Genomic DNA, 13,881 nt, shown 5'->3' with positions numbered 1-13,881 from the left:
CTGTCCCAGGGCCTACTTCAAACTTGCTATGTCCCTGATATATGATCATAGTTTATATGATCACTAATTAGTAAAATGTTACTGTCATGGGTATTGTAGAGTAGGTAAAATGTGGTTGGCAAATGCTGGGAAAATGTTCAGATTGAAGTGTGAAAATATAAGCAAAATAAGTTGTGCTTTGACAAAGGTGCCTCGCAGTTCCCCACAACTACAAATAACCAAATTGTTAAAATTAAAGAAATATTATTCCATTGATAATTTGGTTCTGCAAAGCATACATAAACACCTTAAGGGGTGAACTCAGGAACCTATCTGGATGGACACTATAAAACATAATAAAGCTGTTCACATGAGCAGCCCAACCCAGGTTTGTCAGCCCTACCGAGATAGGGCGGCTCGTGCGAAGCATCGGGATCGAGACGGGTCCCAGGGCTGACCTGCCAGGTAGCTTGGGGCTTTTCCCCAGTCATGTGTCTGCTTGGGCTATAGGCAGCCCAAGCAGAGGCAGAGCCTGGCGTCACAGTGCCGGGAGCAGCGTGGCTAATTGCTTTACTTCAGAAGCCCTCTAAATTATGCTTGTTTGGAAGCAGACATCAGTACTTACAGTACACTACTTAGTGACACAAGGTACTCCAAAATTATTAGCCCTTGGTGTGTTTAGAATAGTTTTATTTTTTTAGTAGCCAAATCCCTTTGAGCCCAAATATTACTTTAGCCACCAAGTATTCTGCTCCATAGTATTACTATTTTAGCCTTCTAGGAAGTTGACATTTTCCAGCTAGTCCATGTTGCAAAGTATTTCTTCTTGTGTGACCGTGTAGCACTGTACTGAGCATAATGCATCCATTTGAAAACGCTTCCATGCCTTTCTGAATTCAGACCCTCATTTATCCTCTGTAATGCAGTTTATGGACAGTGGGACCTTCAAGAGCTTCTCATCATCACGTGAACTGCCCGAGCACAGAGCTAAGTGAAGCAGCTGCGCTGAGCTCTGTAACCTGTTACAAAGTGAACCTTTGTTCACACTATGAAAGACATTTTGCAATTGAATAACATTAGCTTCTGCTAAACTATTGGCTGCAGGAGATTGAATTCAGACCTAAAAATAGGAGAATGTTTAAAGAGCCTGTCCTGCTCCAAAGTGAAGAATTTGCAGTTGTAACCAAGCTTGACATCTGCCTGAAGATTACATCATCTGGAGGGGAAGTTGGAAAACCTTTCAAAATGATGCTTTTCTGAAAAGTTTTAAACAGTTGTGTCAGTGAATAATCATGCAATGTATTTGTGGTGGGCCATGAATTTTTTAAAAAGGTGTAGAAATGCAGGAAAGGAAAACTTTGTTGAAGCAAGCAAGGTGGTATATTTTTCAACAACCATAGTTGATTTTTTATAGACCATCCATGTGTCCTCACTGTTCAACTAAGGCAGCCACAGAGTGTCCAGGGTTTTCTGCTGAAGGGAAGCTAAGCACGACTGTTTCTCTAATACTGCTTTTCAGTCCTCAAGTGGCTTGAGCCATGGTAACTTCCAACACATCAGTTAAAGTCGTAGATACAATAAAACCCAAAAGGGGTCAAGAAGAAAAGAGCAAACTGCCCTCCTTTTATTGTGCTCTCAAGAGCTCTCTAACCACATTCCTGTACTTCACTGCAGCAGGGTGAAAATCTGTAAAGATTTTCCTGTGCATATACATGGAAGGAAGCTTTGGTCCTAAAAAGAATAAGCCCATGTGTGGCATGTTGCCCCCACATTGAAGAATATATGCATAAGTTCATTGCCACATGCTGTTGCCCTCAGCCTCCTGTAGTACATATTTCCAAGCTTGCACAAAACAAGTCAACAGAACATTTGGGCATATTTCATTCCATTTGGTTGTATAGGTCCATATGAGCCCTATTCACACATTATGTTTAGCACTCATACAGTCTATATACAATGTTCACAGATACACTTCTGTATGCAGGTACAGTTATACACATGTTATGCTGAACACAGGTACAGCAGTACATAGCCTATCTGTGCCATGCATTCAAAGGTCTTGTACTCAGGTTCACTTGTAAAATGAGTGCAGGTACAGTCACGTACCTGCCAACATGTCCCTATTTTTCCATTCAGGTGAATGGAAAAATAGGGACATGTTGGAAGGTATGCAGTCATTCACATACAAACATGTGCATGCAGATATACACCTGAATCCAACAATAATATAATGTCTGAATAGCACTATGGTGACTGTTCTTTGTGTACAGTCATTCATATGAACTGGTGTGTCATGTGGAGTGACCCCACCAAATGATTTGTGCCTATGCCGCAACCTGACAATGCTGGCAAAGGGTTAAATACATGGTGTGAAGGAATGCCCCCTTCCCATTAGGGATGTGCACGAATGGATTCAGCATGTCCAGTAGGGACATGCTGAATCACTTTGGCGTGGCCCGCTGAATCATTTCGGTGGGGCAGGGAGCGGTACCTTTAAGCATGAGTAAAGCCGCTCCTTACCTGCTCCTCTGCCACCCCACCGCATTTCCCAAGGGTTTCTGCCCTCTCAACAAGATAGTGCTTCGTGTGCCGACATTGAGAGAGGCTAAATTGCTGTGCACGTGGGACAGGGCATTCCCTGTTGTTGCCCCCAGGCTCTGGGATGCTCTTGCAGTGAATGTCCACTCCTTGACAACTATGGCTGTTTTAAAAAAACTGAAGACCCTTTTATTTGTTCAGGCTTTTACCTCTTATAGGCTGCCAAGTCTCTCAGCTCTCCTGCTTCTGTTTGTCTTTTTAATGGTGGTTGTTTTTTGGTGTGTTAAGGTTTTACTGTTTCACTGATCTTAAGGTTTTAAATGTAAATTTTATGGGAATTTCATTGTGTTTTAACTTTTGTAAACCACCTTGAGATGTATTAAGAAAGGTGGTATAAAAATTTAACAATGAAATATATATATCAACTCAACTTTATGTAGGAAGTAGGGATGTGCAAGAACCAGTTTGGTGCTCCTTTTTGGAGTGACGAACTGGTTCAGAAGTTGGTTTGGAGGGGGCGGATCCTTTAAGGAGCAGGGAGGGTACCCTTACAGGCACCGCCGCTTTCCCCCCACCGGCGCTCTCCCCAAAAGTGTTAGTGTGGGCCTGAAACATACGAGCTTGCAGCCCCGGTGAACGTCATACCGGCGCTCTCCCCCACCAGCGCTCTCCCCAAAAGTGTTAGTGTGGGGCTGAAACATACAAGCTTGCAGCCCCGGTGAACGTCATACCGGAAATGGCTGGTGCTTATGCACATCAGCCAGTTTCAGTGTGATGTTCACTGGGGCTGCAAGCAGGTATGCTACAGCCCCACACAGACACTTTTGGGGAGAGCACCAGTGGGAGGAAAGTGGTGGGGCAGGTAAGGGCATCCTCCCTGCCCCTTAAAGGACCCCCTCCTGGGGTCCAATTCATGCACATCCCTAGTAGGAAGCATATTGTATGAATCAGCTACCAACAGATAAATATCTAAACCTTTCCATTTGAGAGAGATTCAGTATGTTTGTCTGTAATGTGGAAGTTTTGTCCCCTCTCCCCATGTGGGAGCTGTTTTAAGCAAAGTATGTTTCCCAGACTATGGGAAGCACCTATATCAGGCAGCAGCGATATAGGAAGATGCTGAAAGGCATCATCTCATACTGTGTGGTAGGATGCAATGGTAAACCCTCCTGTATTCTACCAAAGACAACCACAGGGCTCTGTGGTCATCTGGAGTTGACACCGACTCGATGGCACACTTTACCTTTACCTTTATTCCCCGTTGTACAACTGAGGTGACAGCATTACTATGTGATGACTGACTTGGAACGTTGGTAAAGGGCTTGTCTTCTGATTGAATCCTGCTTTGGAAATACTTCCTTAATAGACAATCCTGTGAACAGACAATCCTGTGTTTATGTCATACACCCAAGTTAAAATTTCTTCTTAGCCATTCAGTGTTTAAGCTAGTCATATCTCAGCGTAATTGTAGTCATAGCATTGAATATAGATGTGAAAATTGTAAAATACTTTGAAGAAAAGTGCTATTGGGCAGAGCATTCCACATTAGACCTTGCCTGGTTATTGTAATAATCTGAAATGAATTTGTCATTATTCTTTGCTCTACAAAAAACCACTACCTTTCACACTCTGTTTTCACGTATTGGCCATATGAAGGAAGATTTGGCCTTTGCCTTTTTGTAACTGCAGGATATGAGCAAGCCAGGTAATTGTTTTTATTGCTTTTAGACTAAGTCAAGCAATATATGTTCACTGGTTAAATAAATTTCATGCAGAAACCTGTCTAGCCCTTTGACCAACTGTACACAAATATTATTCACTCCTTCAGTTACAAAGTTAAGTTTCACAACCAGCCAGTTGTATTCTTTCTTTTGACCTTGCATATCTTGAGTTGAGAGGATTGTGGTGGTTGCTGCTAATTCTTGCATATGCAGTGCCAGTTTGGTGGCATAAATAGGTGAGTCATAATGGCAGATATGTCATGGAGCAGGGTTTGTTCAGATTGTCTGCATTTAGGAAACAGTTTCTACGCACTTGTCCACTGAGGAATTCCTGAGTGTCCACTAGGGCAGGGATTCTCAGCATTGGATCCTCAGATGTTTTTGGACTTCAGCTCCCATAATCCCCAGTCCCAGTGGCCTTTGGCTGGGGATTATGGGAGTTGAAGTCCGAAAACATCTGAGGACCCAGCGTTGAGAATCCCTGCACTAGGGCACCTCTGCATGGGGGGCAGGGGTTGGAGCATATTCTAGGACATGTACTTTGTTCATGTGAAACTGTCCAGGGTGTATTGGATCTCAGTGTTTTATTGACTGAAAGGATGGCCTTGAGAACACCTGATACTCTCTTGCATCTGCATATTATGGGGCAAACTGTCTCTCAGGAAAACTTGCTGGCCGTTATTTATCTTCTCAGGGTCAAACTAGACAAGTCTTAAGTAAAGAGTAGTTCACAACTTTGGCTTGAAATTGGGTATGTCATTGGTACCATATAAGTGGGAGAGGCAATTTAAAGTGCAACATTGGTGGATGGAGAGGAGGATTTTATTTATTTTTATTTATGGTTAAATTTATATATTGCCTTTCATTAAAAACAATCCCAAGGCGGGATGTTGAAACCTCCCTCTGCCTGTACCTCTCCCGCGCCCCCCCCATAACTGCTTTACCCCAACTGTGTTTTTCCTCATGGAGCTCTGAATCAGAAAGTAACCCTTAGTGAAGAAGGGGCAGAAAGCATAGGTGAAGGAGGCTTCAGCTCCTGTCTCCAGATTGGCCATGCTCCACTTCAAATTCCCACTTCCTATTCTCTGGCAGACCCAGGTCTGCCACTGCCACAGCTAATTTGGGCCTCATTGAAGGACCCTTGATGAGCTTCCAAGGATTACCAGAGTTCCTCAGAAAAACATTGCCATGGAAGAACAAATTAATTTGTTCTTGCTATGCTACACAGTTCAGCAGTGTGGCTGTTCCCAGGCATTTTAAGTAATCAGAAATGAGCCAGAGATTAATATCTGAACTAAGTAAAGCTCCATTGTTTTTGCTATTGGGGATTTGTGTGATATTTTCCTAGCATTTGCTAGATATGGACTTCCTATATGTTCAAGGAACTACATGAATCTTGTCTTTACAACTGAAGAAAAAGGATTTCTGGCTTTATTTCAGTTTTTATTGCTCACTAACTTTTATTAGGATATCACAGCATGAGTAATTGTGTGAAAGGTAGGGATGTAAACCTTAGCAGATGAAATAAATCTACTTTTTAATACACCAGCACATGACAGTTTAGCTGTAGGTCAGCTGCACTATCACAGGCAACCAGTTTCATGGAGCATTAGCAGAACTGACAGAAATGAATAAAGTTTCTGCCACAAATGAGGTCGGCTTTATTCCTGTGGACATAGGTTTTTTAAATTTCTCTAATTCTGCTTTTAAAAAAAAAAAAAGTTGTTCCAATAGAAAGCCTGTTTCCCTGCCTTCTAGATTCACATAATTTTAAAAGCTTGTCAATTACACCTTTTCAAGGAACAGGGGATTGCCTCTTTTGACCCATCTAACCCACCTCCTGGGAGTCTTGGCATAACTAAATAGTCTTTTGTTAATCATTCTCCTACACTTACTTTTTATGGTGGAATTCTCATTTTGTTTTGAAAGAAAAACTGTGCTACACAATATATTACTTACAGATTGATCTGCTACCATTCTGCAGTGTCCCCAAGATACTTGGAGTTATTTTCCATCCCTCAGCATCTACCAGTTTTCTGTTTTATGGCAGATCCTCAAAGATATTAATTTCAGCTATATACATCAATATGTATTATTACATGCTGCATCCAACTGGTGTACTTTTAACTAAAGTGCTTTTCAGAATGAGGTAACCTGCTCTTTTACTACATTTAGTAAGGTATTGCAAATATAAAAACATAAATTAAGACTGGAACTTGCATCTATAACAGGCTGTGTAAATTGCCGTTTGGTATGGGACTGAATTGTGGATACTACAAGATAGGTCTGGAATCCTGGAGGAGCTGAGTCATACCAAGTGCATTCAGATTCTTGCTGCCCAGTCTTTCCATGCAAATAAAAGTGTGGGTTTCTGGGGGCTACCACACTGCGGATCAGGCGCTCTAAAAACAACAACAACAAACTTACAGTCCACCCCATTAAAGAAACTGGATATTCTCCTGCTTTCAGTAATTGTGTGTGTGCTGTTGATAGAAAGGACCGACATTCGTGATTTGAAATAGTATTCTCCTTCAGGGTTGGGACTTAATTGCTTCATATGCTTCAAAACATTTTAGAGGGGGAGTTAAATGCATTAAAATTTAAGACATCCACCACCTATGGAAGAAGAGAGGTAAAGAGTTGGTGTGTACCAAACTGGTAACCAGGCCCTAAATCCCAACTGCCTTGGTCTGTGTCAGAGCACCAGGGAGATGCTCTGAATTTTGGACTTAGTCAAGAACAAGGTGGTGGTGGGGAAACCTCTATGTTTTCATAATGAGCATCATTTGAAAATACACCAGGGCTGTTTGCACGAGCAGCTTTACCTGGGGTCATGTGGCGGGGTAGCCTGAGTCTCCCCCCCCGCCCCCAGACTTCTACTGGGGTAGAAGGGTGCGGATGCATCCTTCTACACCAGTCGTGTGGCTGCTTGGGCTACTTGCAGGCCAAGTAGCAGTCATAGAGCTGGGCAGCTAGAGTGTCCGGCAGCAGGGAAATCCCCCAATGTACCTGTCCCCTTTTCCCATGACTGTTAAGTTTTTTCAAGAGTCTTCCTCATCAAAGATTCTTGATAAAACTTAGCAGTCATGGGATAAGGGGATAGGTTCATGTGTGGATAAGTTGACAGTTCTGTAAATGGAAGGAAGTAAGAAGTGGGGTCCCCCCAGAGATCTGGACTGGGACCAGTCCTTTTAAATTTATTCATAAATGATCTAGAAGGAGTAAGTAGTGAGGTGGCCAAATCTGCAGATGACACCAAATTATTTAGAGTAGTGGAATTCAAAAGAGACTGTGAGGAGTTCCAAAAGGATCTCTCCAAACTGGGTGAGTGGGCAACAAAATGGCAAATGCGATTCAATGTTAGCAAGTGTAAAGTGATGCATATTGGTGCAACCACCCACCCCCCCCACATAACTTCACATATATGCTGATAGGGTCTGAGCTGTCGGTCACTGACTGGGAAGGGGATCTTGGGTTTGTGATGGACAGTTTGTTGAAAGTGTCAACTCAGTGTGTGGCAGCATGGAAAAGGCCAATTCCATGCTTGGAATTATTAGGAAAGGGATTGAAAATAAAACTGCTAATATTATAATGCCCTTATACAAAACTATGGTGCAGCCACACTTGGACTGATGTGTACTGTTCTGGTCACCATGCCTCAGAAAGGACATTATAGAACTGGAGAAGGTGCAGAAGAGGGCAACCAAGATGATCAGGGGCCAAGAGCACCTTATGAGGCAAGGCTACAGCATCTGAGAATGTTTAGTTTGGAAAAGAGGTGAATATGGAGATACATGATAGAGATCTATAAAATTATGCATACCATGGAGAAGGTTTATAGAGAGAAAAATTTCTCCCTCTCTCACAACACTAGAACCAGGGGTCATCCCATGAAACTGGCTGCCAAGAAATTTAGCACTGACAAAAGCAAGTATTTGTTCACACAATGCATAATCAACCTATGGAATTCCTTGCCACAAGATGTGGTGATAGCCAACAGACTGGATGGCTTTAAGAGCAGTTTAGATAAATTCATGGAGGACAGGTCTATTAATGGCTACTAGTCAGAGGGCTATAGGCCACCTCTGGCCTCAGAGGCAAGATGCTTCTTAATATCAGTTGCAGAGGAGTAACAGCAGGAGAGAGGGCATGCACATACCTTTTGCCTGTGGGCTTCCCAGAGGCATCTGGTGGGCTGCTGTGTGAAACAGGATGCTGGACTAGATAGGCCTTGGGCCTGATCCAGCAGGGCTGTTCTTAGGCTCCTCGTGCAGTGTATTGTGGTATTTCTGGAGCTGGGCTGCATTTCCCCCTGCCTCCAGATCACTGTGCTGCTCCCAAAAGCACAGCTTTTGTTGGCATGCGAGCCGCACAGCTCAAGGAAGCAAAAAGAAAGCTCGTCTGGGGGAAAGGTAAGAGTGATATCCTGACTGCCCCGTCCTACTCTACAGGGTTGTTCGAACAACCTTACTATCTGCCCACAAATAACATTTTTTAAAATTTGACAGCTTTAGTTTTTGCTCAGTGTTGTGAGAGTTGTCATCTTCATGGGGATTTATTTTGCAGTAATAACGATAGTGAACCTGTGATTATTAAAATGAAAACCCAGTCCTCTGATACTGAGAGAGACAAAGGAAAGCTTAAAGGAGCCACATTGATTTAGCCTGAGGGCAAGTCATATAGAACAAGGGCAAATATTTTTCTGTCTCTGCTGTCTCAGAGGGAAGGGTTAGATATCATGGACTTGTGTTACAGGAGGATAGATTCCAGTTGAATATTAGGAGAAATTTCTTAATGGTATGAGCAGCTTGACAATGGAAGCTGTTACGTAGGTTGAGTGTGCTCTCTCGTGCTCTCCCCTTCTAATGGAAAGTCTTCAAGCAGAGACTAGATAGCCATCTGTTGGGGAAGCATTTGCTCTGGATTTCCTATATTGATCAGGGCTCAACTGAGCAGGGCTTGTCCAACTCCACTTCTATTAAAGCCTGGATCGTGACCAACCTGATTCCTTTGGAAGTTCAGACAGAGTACTTGGATTTCACTCACTCACTCACATACCTAAACTCTTTTTGAAGACATTGTGAGAACTGCTTGTTTGTGCTGGCCTTTCGCCCCAGAGTTACGGTAGAGAAGGGTGGAGAAATTTTGTGGAATTAGATGAAGTCTTTCTCTCCAATTATATTTGCTTGTTGTTATCTCAAGCCTCCGGTCCAGCAGGCTATAAATAAATTAAACTTTTTTATGGAGCAGTTTTGTCGTAGGCTGATTTTGGCACGTTAATGTTGTTTGTGTGATATTATTGTTTGTATGATTATGACTAGACATCCTCACTAACCATGTGGAGGCACTATGTACAAAGTGCCTCTGTAGGATTTAATAATCCAGAGTCCCACTGTGGGTGAGTGAGTGTGTCCACTAATCTCTCTTTGCATGACCGTCAGGGACATACTTATGGGTGTTGAAGAGCACTTCTGGGTGAAAAGATCAGCAGAAATCAGACCCCCTTCCCCCATGACCACACAGTGGGACTCTGGATTGCTAAACATTGCAGAGGTGCTTTGTATGCAGTGGCTCAGCACTGCTGTGAGGATGTTGGCCACCATTTACATTGTCAAGGAAATCTTCTGGAAACTAGTTCCCCAGCACATGGTAGGTATCAGCTCTTGCTATGTGAGGGTAAAGGTAAAGTGTGCTGTCAAGTTGATTTCGACTCCTGGTGCCCACAGAGCCCTGTGGTTTTCTTTGGAAGAATATAGGAAGAATTTACCATTGCCGCCTCCTGCACAGTATGAGATGATGCCTTTCAGCATCTTCTTAATATTGCTGCTGCCCGAAATAGTTGCAGTGGGGATCTGAAGCGGCAACCTTCTGCTTGTCAGTCAAGCATATCCCCACTGCGCCACTTAAGGTGCAAATGGAATATTCGTTTTGCCCAACTGATGTGATAAAATAGCCCCATGACTGCTTTTGCCACAGTGAAAAGTACTGTGAGAATTGGGCTTCAGTGTATCTGGAGCAAAAAGCAGTTTCCCATCTGGAACACGTTGCATACATCATGGTTAGGCCAGCTGCTGAGAAAGCAGAATGCTTCATTTGTCATTGTTATGAACTATTGAGCAGGCCTTGCATATGCTATGTATTCCATAGCAAGAAAGAGAAATACATTAATTGCCGTGTTAAAGCATAAAGTTAAGACAACTTAAATGGTGAAATGCAAGAAAATGACAAATGGAGCTATTCCTGCCCTCACTGATCAGCAGGGTAGCCTGTACAAGTTAATAAGTAGACTCAAGGTCTTTCTTGCCAGCCCTACATACAGTACCATTCATTTGTTAGGCACCAGTTATAATAATCAAGGTTAGATTATTATTATTCCTATTTCTTAGAATGGAAATTGTTTTTAATCTCCACCTCATTCTTTCCCCCCAGATGTACAGCCTGTTTATCTCTAAAATGCAGATTTGTTTGTATCATGCTGTCTGAGGTAGAGTGTGTATCTTTTTGTCAGGTGGAATTTAACAATCCATGGAATCTGTAGACAATTGCAGCAATAATCATAGTGACCATAGGAACTGGAAGTGAACTTATACTGTTAGGAAAATAAAGTAGTGTAAACCAAATTGGCTAATGAAATAATGGCCATATCTGGGATCTGCAGGTTCCCAACCCTGGAATCTTCAGATGTTTTTAGACTTCCAACTCTCATCATCCCTTTGGCCATTGTGGATGGAGATCTAAGAAAAGAATAAGTGAGTCTGAGACCTGCAATGAGTCAAAGAAGGAAAATAACCATGTGGTTTCATCTTGTGGAGTTCTCTCTTCCTCACTTCTTTTAGCATGATTGCACATCAAATGTGTCACAGGATCCTGGATTCCTTCTTGATTGCAGAAGAATTCCCCAATTAAGGGAAATAATAGAATACCCTCTGTTTGTGCCAGCATGAAAGTCCCTGGAAGGAGGAAGATGGCACCAGTTACAAGCTTTAATATGAATCAGTGGAAAGGAGAGACTTCAAACGGCAGATTCCAGAGAAGAGGCCATTTTCTTTCCTTTGACCGCAATCTATGGGTAGTTTAAAAACTGGCCAGAAGAGGGTGCCATTTGTCATTTTGCTTCATGTGTGAAAACGCCTTGGGCTGGCACTGTCTAGTACAAAGTTGTGGTTCGTGCCTCAGGCACTGATAACGTAACACACTTCTGGACACCTGCCCCCTTCCTCAATGTGCCTAGAAAGGGAGGAGAAGGAAAAGCTGAGAAGCCAGTTCCTCAGCTTGCCTGGAACGGCATATTAATTGCAGAGAGGGATTGTTCTCTTGTCCTTCTAACTAAAGGAACAAGGAAACTGAACCCCCGCCCCAAGAAAAGGTAAAGTGTGCCTTCAAGTTGATTTTGACTCCTGGAGCCTACAGAGTCCTGTGGTTTTCTTTTGGTAGTATGCAGGAGGGGTTTACCATTGCCTCCTCCCGCGCAGTCTGAGATGATGCCTTTCAGCATCTTCCTATATCGCTGCTGTCCGATATAGGTGTTTCCCATAGTCTGGGAAACATACTAGCAGGGATTTGAACCTGCAACCTTCTGCTTGTTAGTCAAGCATTTCCCCGCTGCGCCACTTAAGGTGACTCTCCCCATCCCAGACACAACCCTAAATGAGACGTTGACAGAAATGAATCTATCTGTCATCATCATACTAGTTGCATTTGGGAAGATATGCTGAATTAACTCCCAGCTCTCACCATGCAGCTGGGCACATAGTGGCAGAAAAAGGTCAGTCTCCATGTTTGCACTTTTATCTACAGCCAAAAAGATAAGCACAAGACTAATTCCACAGCTCTACTGGAGATTACTGTACCAGGTGGCTTGTTGGGCTCTCTGTGTGTCACTCTCCTGCTTTAAAATGCTAGTAGCCTTTAAAGCAAAATAAAGACAGATATATTGCACACTTCTCTTAAAATGGTAGCATCCAGTCCCAGTTTTTTCTTTTCTGGTTCAGTGCAAGGCTTTCAAGTGTTTGCCAGGGATTGCCACTTGATCCAACTGAGCAAGCAAAATGCAAAGCTACAAGCTTTGCCTGGCAGTAGATTTTTATGTTCCTTTGCAACGAGGGAGATAATTGTAGTCCGCTAAAGAATTGCTTGTACATTTTCCAATAGGGTAATATCTGTTACCAACCATGAAAAGAACTGAAAAGGTCGTTACAATTTAAAGAGCACCAACCCTGTTGTGAAATGATTTAGTGTTTGGAGGTTTTTTCTGCTTTTATTTCCATTTTTAAAAATATATTTGGAATTTCAAATGTTCTTTGTACTTGTTCATAGTCCATATGTGTCCGGAGTTGCTCTGAGTGCTCCCTATTGCCTTCATTATTGGTGTGTGTGTGTGTGTGTGTGTGCTGCTGCCTGGTATGCAAGTCCAAAGGTTTTTCAGGAGTGTCTCATAGCGTGTTAGCAACACTCAGCTGGAAGACTTTTGAAAGGAAGTGTGGCCTCGGCCAGCCTCAGTGACTTTTCTGTCTACTTCGGGTTCAGTTAGAGTAAAGCAAAGTTCTTCTTCAATGGCTTACAACCATAAAGCTCAATATATTGCTACTGGGAATCTAGTCCCTTGATTATCTATAGATAAACGCTGTATTTGAACACCTAGCTGTACTGTCAAGACTAAGGCATAATCATTCTCTTCTTATTCTAAAAGAAAACCCTGCCATATCTTCAGTATCTTGTCAGTGCAGAAGTATTATAAATAAACAATGTCTCGGAAGCTGCTTGACAATGGCATGCATTGGAAAGTACAATATTGGAAATGGTATGTGTTCAACATGCTGTTAATGGTGTGTGTTTGTATGGCAACTTAATTTGCTTCACATTGCAGAGGATTTTGTGTCTGAGCCAGAACAGGCAATATTTAAGCCCACATGTAGTTCACGTGGCTCTCTGCTCTTGTACACTTTTGTACTAATATGGTGATTGTCAAGGGATTTGCTGATGCCAGAGCACAGCTTGTTATATAAAAGGACAATTGAGAGGAAGCAGTGGGGTGCTGTGTATAAAATGATTTAAGATCTTACCCGTATTCAGCAACTCGGAGCACACGCTCATCCAGACAGATGCTTCCTGGATTAATTTGAACAACTGGACCTGATGGAAACTCAATTAAGCAGCTTTACTGTTCTGGATTCTTCAGTTTGCAATACCACATGCTGCTATTCCAATTATAACATTGTTTCCTACATTTGCTTGAATCTTGGCTGTTCAAATGAGTGCCATGAAAATACCCTTTAAAATTGTGGAGGCTGAAATGGGGTTTATAGAAATACAGTGTAGTGCTGCCAGTGCATTCAAACTGACTTTGCTCACAAGCTTAAAGTTTACCAACTTAATCAGGGAATTTGTATTGATGATGAAGGCACAAGATCATGTCCTTGTGGAGCAGTTTCAAGGGTTTTAAGATATGGCAGCTTGGTTTAGACCTATCAGTACAAACTAAGTGGCATCCAAAAGTGCACACCCTCTAGTGGAAGGCAGAGATGACAGAATATCAGAGGCAGCAAAGCTTTGAACAGAATCCTAGACTGGAAGTGAGGAGATGTTAGAACACATCCAGATGCCTCTCATTCAGGGAGTGATGTTCTTGAACTTCTGTTCCTTG

The 13,881-nt window shown here is 42.6% G+C and overlaps 1 protein-coding gene across 8 annotated transcripts in view; it reads left to right on the top strand.

Annotated features, from left to right (window-relative positions):
* Nucleotides 1–13,881, top strand: part of LHPP (phospholysine phosphohistidine inorganic pyrophosphate phosphatase) — a 302,212-nt gene that overhangs the window by 60,255 nt on the left and 228,076 nt on the right. Inside the window, exon 8 of one of the 8 annotated variants that reach the window (XM_053306389.1) lies at nucleotides 906–3,136. The exons of the other annotated variants lie outside the window; for them this stretch is intronic. Within the exon in view, the coding sequence (XP_053162364.1) occupies nucleotides 906–1,053 (148 nt within the window). The 3' untranslated portion in view covers nucleotides 1,054–3,136. Of the gene's footprint in view, nucleotides 1–905; nucleotides 3,137–13,881 lie in introns of those variants that run through there. 8 annotated transcript variants of the gene reach the window in all.

This window comes from Hemicordylus capensis, chromosome 3 (assembly GCF_027244095.1).
Source record: "Hemicordylus capensis ecotype Gifberg chromosome 3, rHemCap1.1.pri, whole genome shotgun sequence".
Classification (NCBI taxonomy): Eukaryota; Metazoa; Chordata; class Lepidosauria; order Squamata; family Cordylidae; genus Hemicordylus; species Hemicordylus capensis.
The sequence above is the reverse complement of the archived record's forward strand: the minus strand, read 5'-3'. Positions and strand labels throughout refer to the sequence as shown.